The 19854-nt window shown below is 33.2% G+C and overlaps 1 protein-coding gene and 1 long non-coding RNA gene across 4 annotated transcripts in view; one reads left to right on the top strand and one right to left on the bottom strand.

Annotated features, from left to right (window-relative positions):
• Positions 1-14918, top strand: part of SMC5 (structural maintenance of chromosomes 5) — a 28817-nt gene extending 13899 nt beyond the window's left edge. Inside the window, exons 11-30 of one of the 3 annotated variants that reach the window (XM_047311406.2) lie at positions 32-176; positions 258-323; positions 706-834; positions 931-996; positions 1138-1303; positions 1405-1550; positions 1712-1775; positions 1870-1994; positions 2179-2256; positions 2994-3066; positions 3184-3287; positions 4758-4874; positions 4946-5023; positions 7975-8074; positions 8150-8204; positions 8465-8513; positions 8593-8680; positions 8760-8832; positions 14381-14484; positions 14567-14918. In XM_047311406.2, the coding sequence (XP_047167362.1) occupies positions 32-176; positions 258-323; positions 706-834; positions 931-996; positions 1138-1303; positions 1405-1550; positions 1712-1775; positions 1870-1994; positions 2179-2256; positions 2994-3066; positions 3184-3287; positions 4758-4874; positions 4946-5023; positions 7975-8074; positions 8150-8204; positions 8465-8513; positions 8593-8680; positions 8760-8832; positions 14381-14484; positions 14567-14628 (1888 nt within the window). In that variant the 3' untranslated portion in view covers positions 14629-14918. Of the gene's footprint in view, positions 1-31; positions 177-257; positions 324-705; positions 835-930; positions 1030-1137; positions 1304-1404; positions 1551-1711; positions 1776-1869; positions 1995-2178; positions 2257-2993; positions 3067-3183; positions 3288-4757; positions 4875-4945; positions 5024-7974; positions 8075-8149; positions 8205-8464; positions 8514-8592; positions 8681-8759; positions 8833-14380; positions 14485-14566 lie in introns of those variants that run through there. The other 2 variants (XM_047311405.2, XR_015783269.1) reach the window with 2 other exon arrangements.
• LOC148205460 (uncharacterized) lies at positions 9697-14368 on the bottom strand. The gene is made up of 2 exons (XR_015783270.1): positions 13916-14368; positions 9697-13763 (listed from the first exon to the last, which is right to left on the bottom strand). It is a non-coding gene; the product is annotated as an uncharacterized LOC148205460 (long non-coding RNA).
• Positions 14919-19854: the final 4936 nt, after the last annotated feature.

Here is a 19854-nt window from a genome sequence, read left to right as displayed (position 1 = left end):
TTGAAATATCCCTATATTGTTTAATGGGCAGGTTGATGGAAATGGATAATAAAAGTACGAAGTGTTTGCATGTATTGCAAAGGTCAGGGGCTGAAAAAATTTTTGAAGCTTATAAATGGGTCCAAGAACATCAACATGAATTCAATAAGGAGGTTTATGGCCCAGTCTTAGTAGAGGTACATGGGTTAAAAAATTCATGCTGTTTTGGATTTTTGGGCTGCTTGTTTGGTCAGTTAAATTGTTGAGTGAAATATCAGGTGAATGTATCAAATAAAGTTCATGCCGCATATCTAGAGGGTCAAGTGGCTCACTACACTTGGAAGGTAATCATAGATATCTAATTGAAATACAAGGTTCTCTATTTTCTACTAGCAAAAACTCACCTGGTGAATTTTGTTCAACTTGAATGTCAAAATTCTATATTTAGTTTTTCTTTTTAATATTTTATCGTATATTTGTTTTAAGCTGTGCAATCCATTTTTTAACTTGCTTCTCTGGTGTTGATTGTGTAGACAACAGTGTGCAATGATATATTTTTTCTTTGTGTATCCCTTTTTTCAATTTCTTTTTCACGGTAAAGTTGATAAATTCTGCTTGTTGATGCTGCTCATTTTTATCCTTCTTTCTTTTGGTGTGGTGTTAAGTTAGTCGTCTTTATTATCTCTGCTGTTGGTTACTTTTTCTTTTTTCTTTTTTCAAATACAGTCCTTCATAACACAAGATTCTGGTGATCGAGATCTTTTGGTGAAGCACCTGCAGTTCTTTGATGTACCAGTTTTAAATTATACAGGTGATGGTGGCCACCAAAGAGAGCCTTTTGAAATTTCCGAAGATGTGAGTCTGGTTTGGGGTATGTTTTTTTTTTTTTTTTCAATTTGCATTTGATCAATCTAAATATCTCTGTATTCTGTTATTTTATTATGTAAACAGAAACGTGCTCTTGGCATATACTCTCGGCTGGATCAAATTTTTGAGGCTCCTATTGCCGTAAAGGAGGTTTTGATTAGCCAGTTTAATCTAGATCATTCAGTATGCCTCTATTTTTTCTTCCATAAGCTAATGCGTTTGTATGTTTGTTTATATAATTTGGTTATACTATTTATGCATGCCTGTTTTTGCTAATGGCATTTGTTTCAGTATATCGGATCCAAAGAAACTGATCAGAACGCTGATGAGGTGCCAAGATTAGGAATTGTAAATTTGTGGACACCTGAAAATCACTACCGTTGGTCCAAGTCTAGATATGTAAATCATGTCTCTACAGTCGTTGAACAAGTGGAACGCCCACAACTTTTATTGAATAGTATGCTACTCTTATACTGCATAGAATCAACATATGCATGAAGCCTAGTTTCTACTGATTGTTTTTATTGCCACCTAATTCCCTTTTTTTGTACTTTTTAGATTTGAATGTTGGTGAAATTGAAAAGCTGCGTTCTCAGCAAAAGGAGCTTGAAGAAGTCGTTGCTAATTTGGAGGAATGTGTTAAAAAGTTTCAAGATGAAGAAAGAAGCTTAGTGAATCAAGCTGCTAATTTTCGTAAGGAGTGGGTATGCTTCTGGAAATTTATATTTTGACTTGAAAGTACTGAATTCTCAGTTCTGGGGCTTTTGATGTAGGGACTTGTGGGTGATTTAAAGTTTTGAATTTAACCTAAACTGGGTTAAATTTGTCACTAAGTATGAAATATTATTCATTCTTTATTTTTCAGGAAGGCATTAGTATTACAGTACAGAATGAGCGTAAAAAACGTCAAACACTCATCAGCCGTATTGGTGAGTAGAATATACTGTGTTAAAAGATTTGAAAGCTTTCCTGATTAACATTTGACTTCGGTATTCTAAATGAATATCTTGTTTTGACCTGCAGATCAGAGGAAAGGGTTATTAAAAGTGATGGAGGAACGGGATGATTTAGATACTGAGATAGCAAAGCTTGTTCATCAGGCTTCCAGGTATAATATTCAGCGTTTCCGTAATGCAATGGAAATTAAGGTAATTAATCTCTATTCTTTCGCTGCTTTATAAGATGTTATTTGAAGGCTTAGTGCATGTTTGCTTCAATAAATGTATTCTATTTTTGTTTCTTTTTTCTGCAATTTGCTTTTATTAATCTTTCCCCCTCCCTGGAGTATAATATGGCCTTTTATGCTGTTGGTCTTCGTTCTGTTTTTGACAGGATCTTCTTGTTGAAGCTGTGAGTTACAGACGAACCTTTATTGAACAACGTATGGCTTTTATTGAGTTTGATGCAAAGGTAATCAAATAACTGTTATGCCACTTTTGTTGACTCAGAATACATGTAACAGGCATGATCTATGTAGAAATAGCTTCTATTTGTTACATTTAAACTTGTTATTCTTTGGCCACCAATATTACCTCTTAGAAGTTCAAGCAATGAATTATCATCTTGTAGTGAAACTTAATAGCTATTATTTGTTAGTTCTAAATTTTAAATAGCCCAAGTTTTTTATTTTTATTTTTGAGAAAGACAGAATTTATTGAGAATGAAAGCAGAGTGTAACTCTTCAGTATGACTGAAAGAAACTGTAGTCCCGAGATATCCTTATCATGCTATTGTAGAAAAAGGTGGACGTTATAGAATTTTGCAATCAAGAGAGATGCTTTGATAAATATCCGAAAAGGGGATATCAAGCAGTCTAGCATTCTCATAAAATATAATTTGACAACAATAATTCAAACTAAAGAAAGTAAGAGATCTACAAGAAGCATAGTAATGATATATGGATTCTTAAAATGTGGGATTAGGTTTAGCTTCGGCTTGAAATGTGAGATTTGCAACCTATACTGTGTATTGGTATTATTTCAAACTGACGTGGGACTTGGGCTCTTCTCAAAGTGACCTTCCATGTGCATCCCAACCCTGGCTACTATTTTTTGTGTGGAATCTTGCGTCAATTCTTTTTGTGTTATACATTCATTTTCTCTCTGACTCTGCTTCTCTTTTTCTCTCATGTTTACTTCTTTTTTTAGACTGGAGAAATGGATGCCAACCTGAAGCAGCATGAGAGTTTTGCTGTGCAAGCATCATTGCACTTCGAAAACTGTGAGAATCTGTTGTGGTTTTATTTTCTATGTTCTGCCTGCTGCAAAAAGAGTTTTTAGTTTTTATACTCTGCAACGTGCAAATGTGGTTTATTTGTAGAATTTATTTGTTCTTCAGGTAAGAAAGAATCCGAGAACTGTAGACAGAAGCTTACAGATTCCTTGAAGTATGCTAAATCAATTGCTCAGCTTACACCTGAGCTAAAGAAGGAATTTCTTGAGGTTTGTGTGTGAAAAAAGTTCAGGATGCATTTCATCTCTTGTTTTGATATTTTTTGTTGCAATCTGTACCCTCATCTTGAAGATGACACTTCCTGCATGTTAAAAGGCCATATATGAATGCAAAAGCATCGCTTTCCATTTAATATTATTATATGTTATTGAAAATAATAATAGGTCTCTGGCAAAAATAGTATTAACATGATGTAACTCAGGTAAATCTATATCACTTGCGAAACAATTTTTTCATCTAGCTGTGTTAGCCAGATAACACGGTTCTGTTTTTACTAGGGTTGTGTAATTAATAATTTCCCTGGTCTAGCACGTTATCCTTGTCTAAGTCATTGTAGTTATCTTTCTGTGGTAACTGTGGTGGGTCAGAACACCTAATATGTACTTCTGACTATTCTTCGAATCTTTTATCATAGATATAAATATGAGCTATCTCATATCAGATGCTAACGAATAGAATTTTCACATTTGGAAATTATTTTTTGGTTTTTCAATTTCACACTCACTAAAATTCTAATTTGTATCAGGAAATAGTGAATATATTCCACTGATACAAAACTAATACAATCAGGTGGTATAGAAAAGGGAGAATAAATTTGTACACTAATCTGGCTTAAAAATTAGGAAAATAGATATTGCTATAACTTCTGTAGCTAATATGAAGGAAAGACAGATTCTAATTCCATCAAATTCTATTATTAGGAGCACAAATCAGATCTCATTAATTGTGATTGATTTCCTTATATAAAATCTTTTTATTATGATTTCTTTCCTTAATTTTCAACAATATCATATTCTGAATTATTTTCAAATCAGAATTCAACACCTCCTCTCAAGTTCTCATAATTTGCTGAAGGTAAAACCTTGGTTAATATGTCATCACACTTGACCGCATAAGCTAGATACACCCAAAAAGAACAGCTTTATAAAAGTTGCTCAACAAATAATAATAAACAACAATTTTAACATATATGATATTCCACGCTTGTAATTTGGAAAAACTGGTTTTAGCATTTGCATTGAGACAAACTTGTTAGAAATGTCATTAGCACAAGACCCTTTAAGAGACTTAGTAAACATATCAGTTAGTTACTCTGTTAAAGTTACAATCAATCTCAAACATGTTTCTTCCTTACCATCATAAAACTGTTACGAAGAAAAGACAAAGAAAAGCTTCACAAAAACTGAACTGAATATTATTTCACTTATATAGGAAAAAATACAAGCAGAGCATATGTAGGCTCAAATCTTCTAAACAGGTTACACAAACATAACAGTAACATAAAACTAACATCCAGTCGATTAACTGAATGTTTTACATGAACATCTCTAATACTTAATCAGAATTTGGTCATGTTTTGTCTTCCCATTATCACTGAGATTGATTAGGTGAAATGCTTTTTAGGCAGTTTGTATAAATAGGTGAGTGGAGACTCACAAGAATTGGGTTTTTTAATCTAGATGCCTACTACAATTGAGGAACTAGAGGCAGCTATCCAGGATACCACTGCTCAAGCCAATTCAATTCTCTTCGTCAATCATAACATATTGGAACAATATAAAGATCGTCAACGGCAGGTAGTCTTTTTATTATCTTATTTTATTTGGGTTATTCGTATGTGTCATCTATATTTACAGTTACTTTATAGATCGAAGATCTTGCAGCAAAACTGGAAGCAGACAGAAAGGAATCTACACGGTGTTTGGCTGAGTTAAATGACATTAAGGTCAGTTAAGTATCGGCTTTCTTTCTCAACTAGAGGTTCATAAACTACTATCCTGAAATATTTAGTTAAATGAAATATATTAAATCTGAACGTATTCCTTGACACAATAGCACTTGGGGGTTGACGAATGGATAGTGTAAATCAATTGACTTTTTATTTGATGCACAAGTGAAGTACGGACTGGACTCCACACCACTTGACTAGGCTCTGATACGAAGTTATAAATTAAATATCCTCAAACCTGCAGCTGTTATTTGATGAGAAATAAATTATTTTAAATTGCATCCTAAAAATTTGGGAGATAACTGGACGGGTACAAGGAAAAATAAAATTAAAGAACATAGATAAGAGATCTCTAAAATTGAATTTGATCTTAGTATAGATCTTAATCTATACTATAGTGTAAACTAATTCAAACTATTCTTCTTAATTGTTGAAATAAAAGAGCAAGACATAGGATGAATCCCTACTGTGTTTTGAGCACACAGGGTTATGCATTTTATACATAGAAAAATATAAAGAGATGAGCCTAAGCTCGCTACATCTAACACTCCCTCTCAAGTTGGTGCATATAAATCATATGTACTAAGCTTGTTACAAATATAATCAATTCTAGACTTGATGAAAATATCTGATAATTGATCACTTGAGTTAACATTGTCTTGATGTTTCCAGGTATAATTTCAATCACAATGTGTTTGGTACCTTCATGAAAGACAAGGATTAGAGTTAATATGAAGACAACCTGATTGTCACATATAAGTGTCATTTGAGTTACATTTCTAAATTGCATCTCTTTAAGTAATTGTTTAAGCCAAACAAGTGTTTGAGGCCATAATTCTATATTATGCATTTGCACTAGATCTTGTTACAACAATTTTGTTTTTTGCTCTTTCAAGAAATCAACTTACTTCCAATGGAAACACAATATCTGGACCTAAATCTTCTATTAGAAGGAGATCTTACCCAATCAGTGTATGAATAGCATACAACTTTAGTATGGTTACTATGACCATATAACAAAAATTTTCCTTGAGATTCTTTAATGTACTTGAATATATGAATGACTACATTCCAATGATCTATACATGGTGAATTAAGAAATTGACTAACCACACCGACTACAAAGGAAATGTCAGGACGAGTAATTGTAAGGTAGTTTAATTTCCCAATCAATATTCTATATTGCTCAGGATCTAAAGTAGGTTTTCCTTGATTTGGTATTTGGAAACTAAACACATTGAGATTGATTGTCATTTCATTCAAGTGAAAATGGTATTTGGAGACATCAAGATTGATTTATTAATTTAAATGATCAATTAGTAGATATTTTCACTAAGTTTTTACGGAGATCAAGAATTGATTGTAATTGTAACAAGCTTGGTACATATGATTTATATGTACTAGTTTGAGTGGGAGTGTTAGATATATTGTGTTTTATGTTAATTAGGGAAACATAGTTCCTATATTATTTTTACAAATTCATTTGTATTTGGGCTTAGCCTACATTCTCATTATTATAAATATATTACCCTATGTGTATTTTCTACATAAGGGAGATTAATCCAATACCTAGTTTTACTATATTTAACACAGTCAATAGATTTACTAATGTGGTAAATTGAAGCTGTTGCACCAGTCAATGGTCTTACCAAGATGATGACAATAGTCACACTTATAATGGCTCTTGGAGCTAGATGACCCTGGGCAAGAGCATTTAAAAGAATTTCTCTAAGAAACATGGGCAATGTATTCCTGTAGATGTCAATGTTGAAGTCACAAGAGGTCCCAAAATTTGGTCCTAGGTAGCATAATATTCTTGTGCAATCCATACAGACCCAAACTCGTGAATAAGGTACTTTGACTCTCTAGTTCGGTCTTTAGCCTGAGTGGGGATAGTAGCAGGAAGGCAGAAACTCATTGTATTAACATGCCTAGCATAGCTGCCATAAAGCCTTCAAGGTATTGTGTGACTAGAAAAGTAATTCGGTCTTTTACTTACCCCATATAATATTTGGATATTACTGGTATAAAAGTGCCATGCCTCACTTCAAATTGATTCACAAGTTTCATATGGAAGGAAACAACGTTTTGTGAAGGGTGGAGAGTAGTAGATTGTCCAATACTACAAATATGGGTATTAACCTTATTTCAATTATCATGGTTTGCAAGCTAAACGAATTTAAGACTAGTAGTGAGATGGCCTAGCGTTCCACTTTGGTGATCCATAACCTAATTTCTTAAGCCAATGTGCTATAATTGGTGCCATGCCATCAACATTTTCAATTGATATGGGAATATTGGAGACAAGAGGGGATATGCTGTGGGATCTGAAGAGGATGCAGTAGTAGCCATGGGGTTGTAGCATGCAACAAAAGAAACAAAATAGGAGAAATGGAAGCCTGGAAGGGAGTTATAAAATACTGTTGGATGACCCTAGAACTTCAACAGTAGGGTCATAGGAGTGCGGTGACAACAAATCCCTAAAGTCGTCTTTGGAAAGAAGGTCCAATATCGTGCTAGTGACTGAGATACTTGTAGGCTCATGAGACTTCAGCTGGCAGGTTTGTTTGTGAAGGTTCTTCCCATAAGACATTGTGGTCTCACTCCAATGCTGGTAATGATAGATATTAATTCACCAACTTGAGAGAGGTGTTGAGTTGGAGGAGATATTATCAATCATTGTAACTGTAATTATGACAATGAAGATGCTTTAGGATCCGATAGGAGATTTTCTAATCATTATTCTAGGGTGATAGAGCCCTTATATATACTCTTTTGTACTGGTTTAATATCAATTTGTACGGAATCAGTTTTCTTCTTATAAATGTTCAAGTATTTTCTTTTTCTTGTTGAACTGTTGTATGGACATATACAATACAACCGCTGTCCTGTTGACTTTGGGAAATTATGAAAAGAAAAAATCAACTTCATGTTTTTTTTTTCTGCAGGGAAAATGGCTTCCTACATTGAGAAACCTAGTAGCAAAAATAAATGAAACCTTCAGTTTCAATTTCCAAGAGATGGCCGTTGCTGGAGAAGTTTCGCTAGGTCTGTTAGATGGTGTTTGATATTAACTTGGGTTTTTCTTAACCTTTTATCTTGACATGTTTCATGTGTTCTCAGATGAGCATGATATAGATTTTGATCAATTTGGAATACTGATAAAAGTTAAATTCAGGTATCTTCCGTTCTGAAACTGTTACTGTTTTGTACCACTCACATGATCACTGTTCAATCTTATGGTCATTTTATGACTCCTGGATTCCAGTCATATTCAATATTAAGATGGAACCCTGACTTATTTGGACTTATACAAAATGTGCTAAAAATTCATTATTTTTCTTATTGTTTAGGTTTAAATGGCCATCACTTCTCAGCCTCTCCTTTTATTTTTACTCCTGCTAACAGAGTATATCTGTTTTATATTATCACTCGCAGAGAAACTGGACAGCTTAAAGTTTTGAGTGCCCATCATCAATCTGGAGGGGTATTACAAAGAATTTATTTCTTATTACATTCATCCTATCTTTTCCTCTCTTAATGAATCTTGGGGTTTGATTTTCTAGGAGCGATCAGTTTCAACTATTGTTTATCTTGTTTCCCTTCAAGATCTGACAAACTGCCCATTTAGAGTTGTTGATGAGATCAACCAAGGTTGGTTACTGTTTGAAGAAAATTCTTTCCAGATTTACACCAGCTCTCTAAACACGGTCTTTGACTGTGTTTTTCTCAGGGATGGACCCAATAAATGAAAGGAAGATGTTCCAGCAATTAGTGAGAGCAGCAAGCAAGCCAAATACCCCCCAGTGAGTTCTAAGATTATCACTTCATCTCTATTTTCCTATGTTCAGTTATACATTATTTGAGTCAGATTTTTTTTCTGTTTTCAAAATAATCTTAAATAAAAGGGAAAGGCAAGGGATATTATTAATGTGTATCTCTGTTACATCAGCTGATAAACACTGCTAAATGTGACCCTACTTTGTGTATTTGTAGGCAAGAAAAGGATAATCTCCAATCAGTTTGAAATTAAAAAATTTGACCCCAAAAATTTTTGACAGAATAATGGGAGTTATCATGAAAATTGTCACTGTTAGAGAACTAACTGAGACATTTTATTCATTCATATATTCCTAACAAGGTTATGGTATTCTATATATATAGAATACCATGACAGAATACAACCCACCTCTTAAGTTGGGTACACACTCACAAAACAACATAAACTTAATACATTTCAACAGTCACTTAAGAACCTAAGGGAGGCTCAAACAATAGAGAAGCCAATTTTCATTAATATTCGGATCTCCTGATTGTGAATGTTGTGAGTTTCCTATATACACTAAGCTAGACGCTAGGACAATATTGGCAACTCTTGAAATGCAAGATTTTCAAGATCCACCATCATGCAATTACCAAGTTGCGTTGCTTGTAGCGTGTAGTGTGTACATTATCACTTAGAAAATAAGCGTAAGGATAGTAGTAAACTCCCACTAGCCAAACTTGCAAGAGTGGGATTCGGATATCCCACAATACCAAAGTTCCGATCATATCGTAGTTCTTGAGAGTTGACATCTCTGTGACTTCTACTCTACGATACTTCACTTGATCAACATATATATAAACCGTATTTCAAGAATTAAGATAGGCAATTTGTTAGGAACCTAGAATTGAAAAGAGAAAGAAGAGTGATATTTTTTATTCAAAAGACTGGAAAGAACACAAAATAGGAGAGTACTCCCTCCTCCAAGGATTTCCCCTTCACAAAGAGCTAAAGCTCAATTTACAAAATTATCATCCTCCGCTCAAAGGAACTGATTGGTCTAATTATATAGACCAACTCCCAACTCCCAACTCCCAACTCCCAACTGATAGCACTACCTCCACTTATTTTTCCATCCCTTCCTTTATTCTTATATTATTTGATAACCTTTTCCCCCGCTTCCTCTTATTTTCTCCTTCTACCATAAACCTTCCATATCCTATCATTATATGTTGCTGAAAAAAACAACCTTGTTCTCAAGGTTGAAACAGTGAAGCTTGATCCCTTGACATTGTGATATTGCCTTATCATCGAAAGGGAATCCACTAACTATTGCCTACAGATTCAGGTCTGGAGGCATGGGTGGTGGTCGATATGAGAGATGTTTTTGTATACCAGATTCTGAACCCAGTAAATTGGAATCCCAAAATTCCAATGTCATTGATGTTTCAATCATTATCACATCTAAGTTCAACCATAAATTCTTACTCATTACGTAAATTTGATTTTGGAAAAAATTGTTGCCTCGTTGCATCTCCACCTTCAACTCTCTTTATTGTTGTATCCCCTTCCTCCTCCATCCTAATATATTTTTCTGTTACAAATCTCACCTCTTTAGTTTTTTCTTCACTACAGAGGGTGTGATTCTTCATTGCTGACCCTTCTCCCACATCTAAAGCAATTTGCACATCTGGAATTAAGTCCTTTGAATCTTGTTGTGGCGACCGATATTGAATGTTAGATTGTAGCCCTGCAAAGAAATATCCCTTTAATTGATCTTCTAGTGTTTTATTTGCTTGTGACATGAATATCTTGAATTCTTGGATGAATTTTTCCCCACTCAAAATAGTCGTATCTTCTACTTTATACTTAGAAGTAATAGTCACAATGTTTCCACCACATTTTGCTTTCTTTCCTTTATGTTCACCCTCCGTCACTGTTTTAACATATGCACCACGACCTACCACACTATCTCCACTAAAATCAATTGCTATTGCAACTTCACTCTAAGAAGCAAGAGTCACAACATTCCCACAGTCTTCAGTTGATGTATTTTCCCACCAACATTTGTCACATTATCCACCCTTACAGCAACAACTTCTGTAACTTTCTCAACAGCAATAACAACAATGTCTCCCTCACAATTTTCGTCTTTGCCTTCCTCTTTACATATATTCTCTTCTCTCCTGTCTTGCCCTCCAATTCCTACACAACAATCAACCCTCAAAATAGCAGCTTCTTACGCTCTACTCCCTGAAGTAATGGTAACAACATTCCCTTCACGGTCTTGGTCTCCACCATCCTCTTCACTGATATCTTTTTCTCTTTTCTTCTCCCAATTGATTGAATTTTCTCCTCCATCTGAGGGTTTCTTTGCTTTCTTGATGTCTTGTAGACTATCTTTCCTAACAACCATACCCTTCTTGACCTCTTTCTTTCCTTTCATGATGTCATGAGAAAATTCCTCTCTCCCTCCCTTTCTTGCTCTGTCAAGAGATTTCTTACTTCCTTTTGAGTAGTCCCTTTCTTGATTCTGGTATTCCCGTATCATTTCTTTCAATTCTTGAAAACTTTCATCTGAAGGTTTCTTTGCTTTCTTGATGTCTTGCAGGCTATCTTTCCCAACAACCATACCCTTCTTTACCTCTTTCTTTCCTTTCATGATGTCATGAAGAAATTCCTCTCTCCCTCCCTTTCTTATGATGTCAACAAATTTCTCCCTTCCTTTTGAGTATTTTTCTTGATTTTGGTATTCTCTTAACATTTCTTTCAATACTTGGAAACTTTTTCTCATCTCTTGTCTCCATGTTGCAATCCCCTTATCCAGTTCGCTAGTCCCCCTCTCCAAAGTATTGTCGCTTCCTTCCATGCTTTCCCTCCTTGATCTGGCAGGTCGGACCAATTTGTTAGGTTCCTAGGTAGAGGAACCCAAGAAAACTATTGTAAAACACCAAAGCTCACTGAAAAGATATGATATTATTGATTCTAGGCACCAGAATAGCAAGAATGCCTCCAAGGGACAAAGTTCCCTTCATACAATATGGTAATGATCCTGTCAACAATTCTCTAAACATCCAAAAACATCCCCTTGCCTACAAAGGCCCCCCACTATATAAAGAGTCTCACTCAACCTAACAACCCAACTAACAACTAATTTTTTAATCTATTTCCTCTTATCATACACATATTCTATCATTACACGCCGTTGCATAACAACTTTCTCCTCAAGTTTGGAAAGTGAGTCTCATGGCTCATCTTCATCACTGTGTTATCATAGGAAGGGAACCCACTGACTACTACCTACAAATTCAGGTCTGGAGGCTTGGGTGGTGGCCGACATGAGAGAATTGTTGACTCCTTTTGTTCCATTAATAATTAGAACTGCTTCCAACCAAAAGAACTAAAAAACCATTGACTTGCACGACTCAAAAATGTACCCTCTCTAGAACCCACTAGATGGGCAAATCCAGGCTCATTATAGTATGGTTTTGAAGTCAAGATTAGACCCTGTATAGAAACCCAAACCTGTAAAATTGTTGAAACACCTGGTTGCCCCTTCTCATTCTCATGCCCAGACCCGATGTTAGGTAGACTAAGGCAAACTTTGCCTGAACTATATAAATTCGGGTTGAGCCGAAGCCTACCAGAGTGGTAGTGGACTTCCGGGGATAGCTGCTTGGGAAGAACACATCAACAAGGAATAGGCCATCATGATAAGGTGTTCCCTCTGCCCCAATAATTATTGCCCTAAAAAATCTATTATTGATTCATAAACTTTGATAAATATTGAATCTGACAAATCTTCCTCCAAAGACTTCCACTCTTCCAAGATTCTTATAACCCAATTTTGTGAAATCCTCAAAATTTCAATTGTGACTTCATCGACTCTTGTAGCAACAACACTTTCGGCAGCTACTCCATTATTTCCAACAAAACTTGATTTAACAGTATAACTAGAGTGGCTGAAAATGAAAAATTTTCTTTGAGAAAAACTTTCTTCGACCACATATCATTACTAAATCTAGTTCCAGAAAAATGAAATGAAGATTCAACCAGATTTGAATGATTCACAGTGTTACTTCCATCTACTGTCAAACTCTCACGTAAAATTTCCATACTTCCAATCTGTGTTAGTGCTGCCAAACTCTCACATAGCATGCTTCTCCTATTCCCTTCAGCTATCCTTAGTAGAGTTGTTGCCAAATCTTCCCAAGAAAGGTTCTTGGAATTTTGGTGCCAGGTCTTGAATCCCTGGACTACATTTTATTTGCTGTTTGGGTGTACTTTTGTTGATCCTTTGGTGTTTTGAACTTCAAAAGCATTTGTTTCCTTGTTGTTTGACCTTGGGTGTCAATCCCTTCATATGTGGACAACTCCTCTCTTTCCACCCATGGAAAAATTGGTTCTTCCTCACCCTTCCTAGTTCCGTTATTGTCAATGACATCCTTTTCTCCTTTCTTCTCCCAATTGATTGAATTTTCTCCTCTACCAAAGGGTTTCTTTGCTTTCTTGATGTCTTGCAAAAGTTCCTCTCTTCTTCCCTTTCTTGCTTTGTAAACAAACTCAACTGGGTCGTCCCTGGCACTACTGTTTTAACCCCAAGCCTCAACAATTCTTCTCCCTCCTCATCTGGTTTACTACTTTATGGATATCTTTCGTCCTTTTTTTCATCATTAGCCAAGAAGTATTCTCTTTCTTTAGAGAATTTCTTGTCTTTCTTGATCTTTTGCAGACTATCTTTCTCAGCTTCCATACCTGCTTTTTCCTCTTTCTTTCCTTCCATGATAGATTTCTCACTTCCTTTTGAGCCCCTTCCATCATTAATGAGTTCCTGGAGCATGTCTTTTATTTCTTGGACGATTTCCCTTATTTCTTGCATACAGTCTTTTTTTTTTTTTCTGGCTCTTCCTTGTTTGCTGGCCCCTTTTTCCAAAGTATTTACTCTTTCTTCCATGCTTCCACCTCTTCCTCTACCTGGCAGGTCAGACCAATTGTTAGGAACCCAAAATTGAAAAGAGATAGAAGAGTAATATTTTTTATTGAAAAAACTGGAAAGAACACAAAAATAGGAGAGCACTCTTTCATCCAAAGGTTTTCCCTTCAGAAAGAGTTAAAGCTCAATTTACAAAATTATCATCCTCCCCTCCAAGGAACTGATTGGTCTAATTATATAGACCAACTCCCAATGACAGCACTGCCTCCACTTATTTCGCCATCCCTTCCTTTATTCACTGCTTCCTTTATTCTTATATTCTCTTATAACCTTTTCCACCGCTTCCTTTTATTTTTTCCTTCTACCATAAACCTTCCATATCCTATCACAATTTGGGACGCTCCAATACAAATTTAGAATTATCAACGCACCCTCAAAACCAAACTATTAACCACACACTTAAATACTTCACTGAACATCCAATATTATTTGATGTGGAAATAAGTATCTTATAATATTCAAGTTTCTATAGTTGACATTATCACACATGTACAATAAAACAGTTAATGTTGACCTTCGCAGGTGGGTCATTCGCAATTATGTTTTGTTCCCAAATTTATTGGTCTGAAATTAATAAACTATCTTTAATCCGATGCAGGTGTTTCTTACTTACCCCAAAATTGTTACCAGATCTGCAATATAGTGAGGCATGTAGTATATTGAATGTGATGAATGGCCCTTGGATTGAAGAACCCTCGAAGGGTAATTTTTCCATACTAAACAAAAGCTACGCAATTCTCTTTTTAATTGCGGATATTTCTGACATGATGTTGTTGTGAATCAGTCTGGACTACTGGTGATCGGTGGAGTATTATCACTGGACTCGTTGGAAACACACTTTGCTGAACACTGGAATTACGCCATGGAGAACCAACATTGTTTATCTTTTTGTAGTGAAAGGATAAAAAAGGTCCTTTAGATGTTCAGTAGTATTGTAAATGTGCTATTATCATATAATTAAAACCTTTGTTCCTCCAAGTCGCAGGCAAACAAGAGTTTGTTCATTTTCAGTTGTGAGAGCACAGTGCTATTTATTCTCTTACCACTCCGTTACAATGGTTTGTCTCCATATTTAATATTACAACATCTTCACTTGTTAAACACTAAAATGATCGCAACATTTTTTGTTTGTTTCATGGTTCATCTTCACTAAATTTCTCTACGACGTAATGGGCGCGTCCAAATTTCCTACTTCTTTAATTTAAAATATATGTGAAATAGTTATTTCTAATTATAACAGAAAAACCGTTAAAACATAAATAACAAATAGTTTTTCTGATAAAAGATATAATTATATTTGCAATAAAATTCTGAAGGATAAAAATACTAATTTAGTTTTTATTTTTGTTTGGTTTTATTAATTCAATCCTAATATTTGTTCTCAATTTTTTTTTTGTTTAATAAGTTTTTAATTTTTATCAATTTAGTTTTTTATTAACGTTATTTAAATAATTAATGGTTTATTTTATGGTTGTTTTAAAATTTTTTTAAAAGAATTTAATGAAAAATATGTCTCATGAGTCATGTCTAGTTATTACGTTACAAAATACATGCAAAATATAATAAAAAATATCTAACTTTCTTTTGAAAACAAAAGTATAAGCAATGAAAAATGAAATGAAGAGGTGTATCTGTTTTCAAAACAAAGATAAACGGAAAATGAGAAAAAGTTTGAAACAACGTTGTTTGTTTTGAGTGTGAAAATGACTTGAGGTGTAATGTCTATTAAATATACTACCACTTCGTAATAAATATATTTGATAAAGAATACTTAGTGCTTATCTAATTGATTTTATATTTTATATATATATTGAAAATACATATCTGGTATCACTCTAAAATATAGAGGTGTAAAAAGAAAAATTGGAAGTCCAGGGAGAAAGCCCCTTTACTAATTTTCTTTTACGTTGCTTTTTCAGTACAATTTTTTTTTTCTAGAATTCTACCCCTATCAAAGAGTATTTTTTCCTGTAATAAAGTTTTTTAATTTTAAGGTTATTGTATGATGTTTAAAAATTATTTGATATTAACAAACAATATATTTGGCATACAACTCTAATTATTAGTTCATCTTAATCAGAAATATATAATGGAAAAAATCAAAATATTTTTTGTTTAAATTTTAAAAGACTAAAAGTACAATTTGGTAAATATTATAAATTATACTTTTACCTATTATAGATATTAGACCAACATTAATTTTTCCAAGTACTTAGACACTTGCGGGTGATTTAAAGCTTAAAAAAACTCATGATGATTGTAAATAGAGCTGTCGGTCATAACTTGTGGGCCAACCCGGCCCACCACGGGTTTGAGTCGGGTTAGATTTGAAAAAATTGTATTTTTTTATGCGGGTCAGATTTCAATCCGGCTCATTTAAATCCGGTTCATGCGGGTTGAACCCGTGGTGGGTCGGGTTGGCCCACCAACCCATATACCTAATTTTATTTTATTAAAATTTAATTTTAATTTTATAAAAAAATATTTATTATTTTGTTTTTGCTTGAAAAAATTATTTAAGTTTTTTATTTTTAAAATTAATTAAACACCTGGGAGTGAAATTTGTTTAGATTTGAATTATAGAAAGTTTGTAATTTTTTTTATTTAAAAAAATTGTAATTAAGTGAGCCAGTGAGCTAACCCGTTTATCCACCAACGTGGGTCGGGTCGACTTCGAATTTTTCTGACTCGTTAATAAATGAGCCGAGCTAGGTTAGCTCACTAAGTGACCAATCCGTGGTGGGCCAAATCAGATCGGGCTGGATGTGTTTTGACAACTCTAGTTGTAAATAAGGGTTGAAAAAAAGTTGAAATTGGGAAGCAACAAATAATTCGAATGAAAATGGAAAAGTTTTATTATTTGGTGAAATGAAATAGAATGTACTTTTAAGTAATTGTCACACGGGTCAAGGTTTTAGAATATATTTGTTTAGTAATAGATTGGCTCTCATCTACAATCATATTTTATTTTTGTATAAATTAAAATAAACTTACCTTTAACTTAAAAATAAAAAACTTAAAAAAGTGTATAAATTTAAAATTTATTTAAATCAATTTAAATTGATAAAAATCGTTATATTTAATTTTTTATTTTTCTTTATTATAAGTATTAGTAAAGAATCGTATTCGAACATGTTTCCAATAATTTAACTATCCTCTCCCATTTTCTTCAATTATAGTAAGAAGGATAAATTTTAGAAATTAAGGTTCTCCTGAAATTAAATGAGTTTTATTTTTTATTTATTTTCATACATACTTTCGCTTATTCTCTGCTAGGCGCATTCTTACTTTATATTTTATAATTAAAAATTTGATGAGAAAAAATAGAAGAAAAAAGTTATATGCAATGATTAGATTATGACTGCACAATTGCTTTTGAAATGTAGGGTATCCTGTTCTATTTTCAACCTATCTCACTTATCACCATAATCTTCATCCCTTCATCTATGTTACTGTCTCATTCACTCTTTCTCTTTTCATGCTATATTTCTCACATAAATCTACACCCTAACTCAAGCAACAAAAACTAAATACAACTTTTCTACTTGTATAAAATATTAATAAAATTGTGAGTCTAGATGTTAAATTAACTAAAAATTAAAAAGTTAAATAATATATAAAGAATTTATCGTCAGTGAATTTTGAATTAAGGTAATTCTTATAGATTTGACTTAAGTGTTATTATTGTAAAATTTAAATAAATTGATTTTAAACTTATTTCAATTTTAAAAGATCGATTTATAAAATAAGTTTTGTTTCATTTTTTTTTCAAATATAGTATGATATTTATTTACATTATACTTTTGAAGTTGTGGTGTTGTTAATGTTATCACAATATTTTAAACCGTCAGTAAGAAATTGCATTATTTTTAATCTTAAAATATTTAAGGTATTGATTATTTTCAATAGATTTGCATTCATTTATGATTATAATCTTATTTTATTCTGATCCATATAAAATATGAAACATATCTTTTTTTAAAGGAAAACGCTTCTTTAACAACGTTTTCTTCACATAGTTTTAACAACGCCACGTGGCGGTTGTCTATTGGCTGATGTTTAAAAAAAATAAATTTATATGCAATTGATTAGGCAAGGGTATTATGGGAAGAAAAAAATACGAAATTTCATTTCGCGCTTTCGCTTTTTCTTTCATTTGCATTTCGCAGTTTCGCTTTCGCCTGACCTCTCGCATTCCCCCATCTCTCTCAGTTATCTTATCTTTTTGGTGTTCAAAGATTAACCTTCTCACTAAACCCTAAAGACTCACATTCTCGCTGTCTTGGACGTCCGTCTTCTACAACATTGAAGCCCTTCACGTGGCGTTTTTTCAGTAAGTAGAACTGCAAGAACCCTAACCATCTTCTCCAGCATTGACGTTTTCTTCTTTCGCATAGCGTAACCATCTTCTCCAACATTGACATTTTCTTCTTTCGCGAACCCTAACCATCATCATCAACCTGAAATTTAACAATATATATCATAGTATACAACCGTTCATATTCTCATCAACGATCACTGAATATATCATAACATACAAAACTCAAACAAGAAACCACATACCAATCAAAAATGCAATCAACAAAATTGAAAACTCAAATACAAATTGAAAACGCAATCAACAAAATGGAGAAACTCATTTACCTTGCTCGAAGGACCATGGTCACCGAACATTGCCATTGCGCACAAAAATGGAGGGAGAACGAAAAACAACACCTTCAACAAAGCTTCGACGACGAAAATGGAGAGAGAAACACGAAACGGAGAGAGAACGAAGGAGAATATGACATAATGGAGAGAGATGAAACAAGGCAAGGGGTATTTTTGAAAGATAAAAACCCTGAACCACAAGCCCCTTTCCACGTCACAATTATACATTAAAATTTATTTAAGAACCCACCAATCTTGTGCCGCCATAGCGTTGTAAAAAAATTGGCAAACCAACGTTGTCAAAATAGCGGAATCCTTTTTTAAAACATATATAACGAAAGGTTCTATAGTAATACGATACACTTAATAATAGTAAATCTCGTTAAACTAAGTTTTGAATGACTATATTATTTTAAAAATTAAAATTTAAACTTAACTTAACCATATAAAAATAATTTATAAATTAAAATTTATATTAATATAAGTCTCTTCTTATTTGTAGTAGATTATAAAATTTCCAACGCTTTTCTCTTAAAAAAATAATTGTAAACCATCTTATAATAAACAACTACCCCAAATCAAATTAACTCTTGATTTTGATGAAGATATTGACAACTAACCATTGTTTTGTGCCTTGAGCAGCATATATAAAGCATGTTCTAGGAACTATGGAAAGAAAGAAACACGAAAGACAGAAAGAAAAGGTGTTTAGCCTTTAATGAAAACTAAGAATTGGATGAGAAGAAATAAAAGAGATTCCATATATGTCATGTTTTGATTTAATTTTATATTATTGGGAGATCCTGTGCCATTTTAAATCACCAATAAAAAAAGACATGAGAAAAGGAAGTAGAATTGAAGACCATTTTGAACCCATCATCTCGTCAAAAAGTGTAATCGATTATAGACTATGAAATTTTGATGACCCCAGAAGCTAGCTATTCATAAATAATTCTGTTGATTAATTAATTAATTAATTTATAAAATACTTTCTCCATTTACTTTATGTACATTACACTTTTACTTGGTCGCAGAAAAGTTATTTATTAACAAAAGAATTTAGATTAGCTAATAAACTACTTCAACTAAGTTTGAGAAGATAATAATCATGTTATCTAAAGCTTAAGAAAGTGTCAAATTAAAATACGAAATCCAATTATATTAATGTAATACTGACGTAAAAAAAAATACAGTACACATGAAATTTACATCACAAAAGTTGAGTGATTTTAAATTTGTTACTCATTATGTAATCCATGATTGTGTAAGCCTACTTAAATAACGAATACAATAACCTAACCTAACGTGTTGAAATATAGTTAAGTTAGATTAAATGGATCATGAAAATATCACATTAGTGTCCAATAAAAAAAAAATACTACACACATGATTTTTTATCCATTACAAACGTTAGAAGTTAAT

The sequence above is a fragment of the Vigna umbellata genome, chromosome 1 (genome assembly GCF_029865625.1).
Source record: "Vigna umbellata cultivar VRB3 chromosome 1, Vumbellata_1.0, whole genome shotgun sequence".
Classification (NCBI taxonomy): domain Eukaryota; kingdom Viridiplantae; phylum Streptophyta; class Magnoliopsida; order Fabales; family Fabaceae; genus Vigna; species Vigna umbellata.
This window is presented reverse-complemented; position numbering and strand designations above follow the sequence as displayed.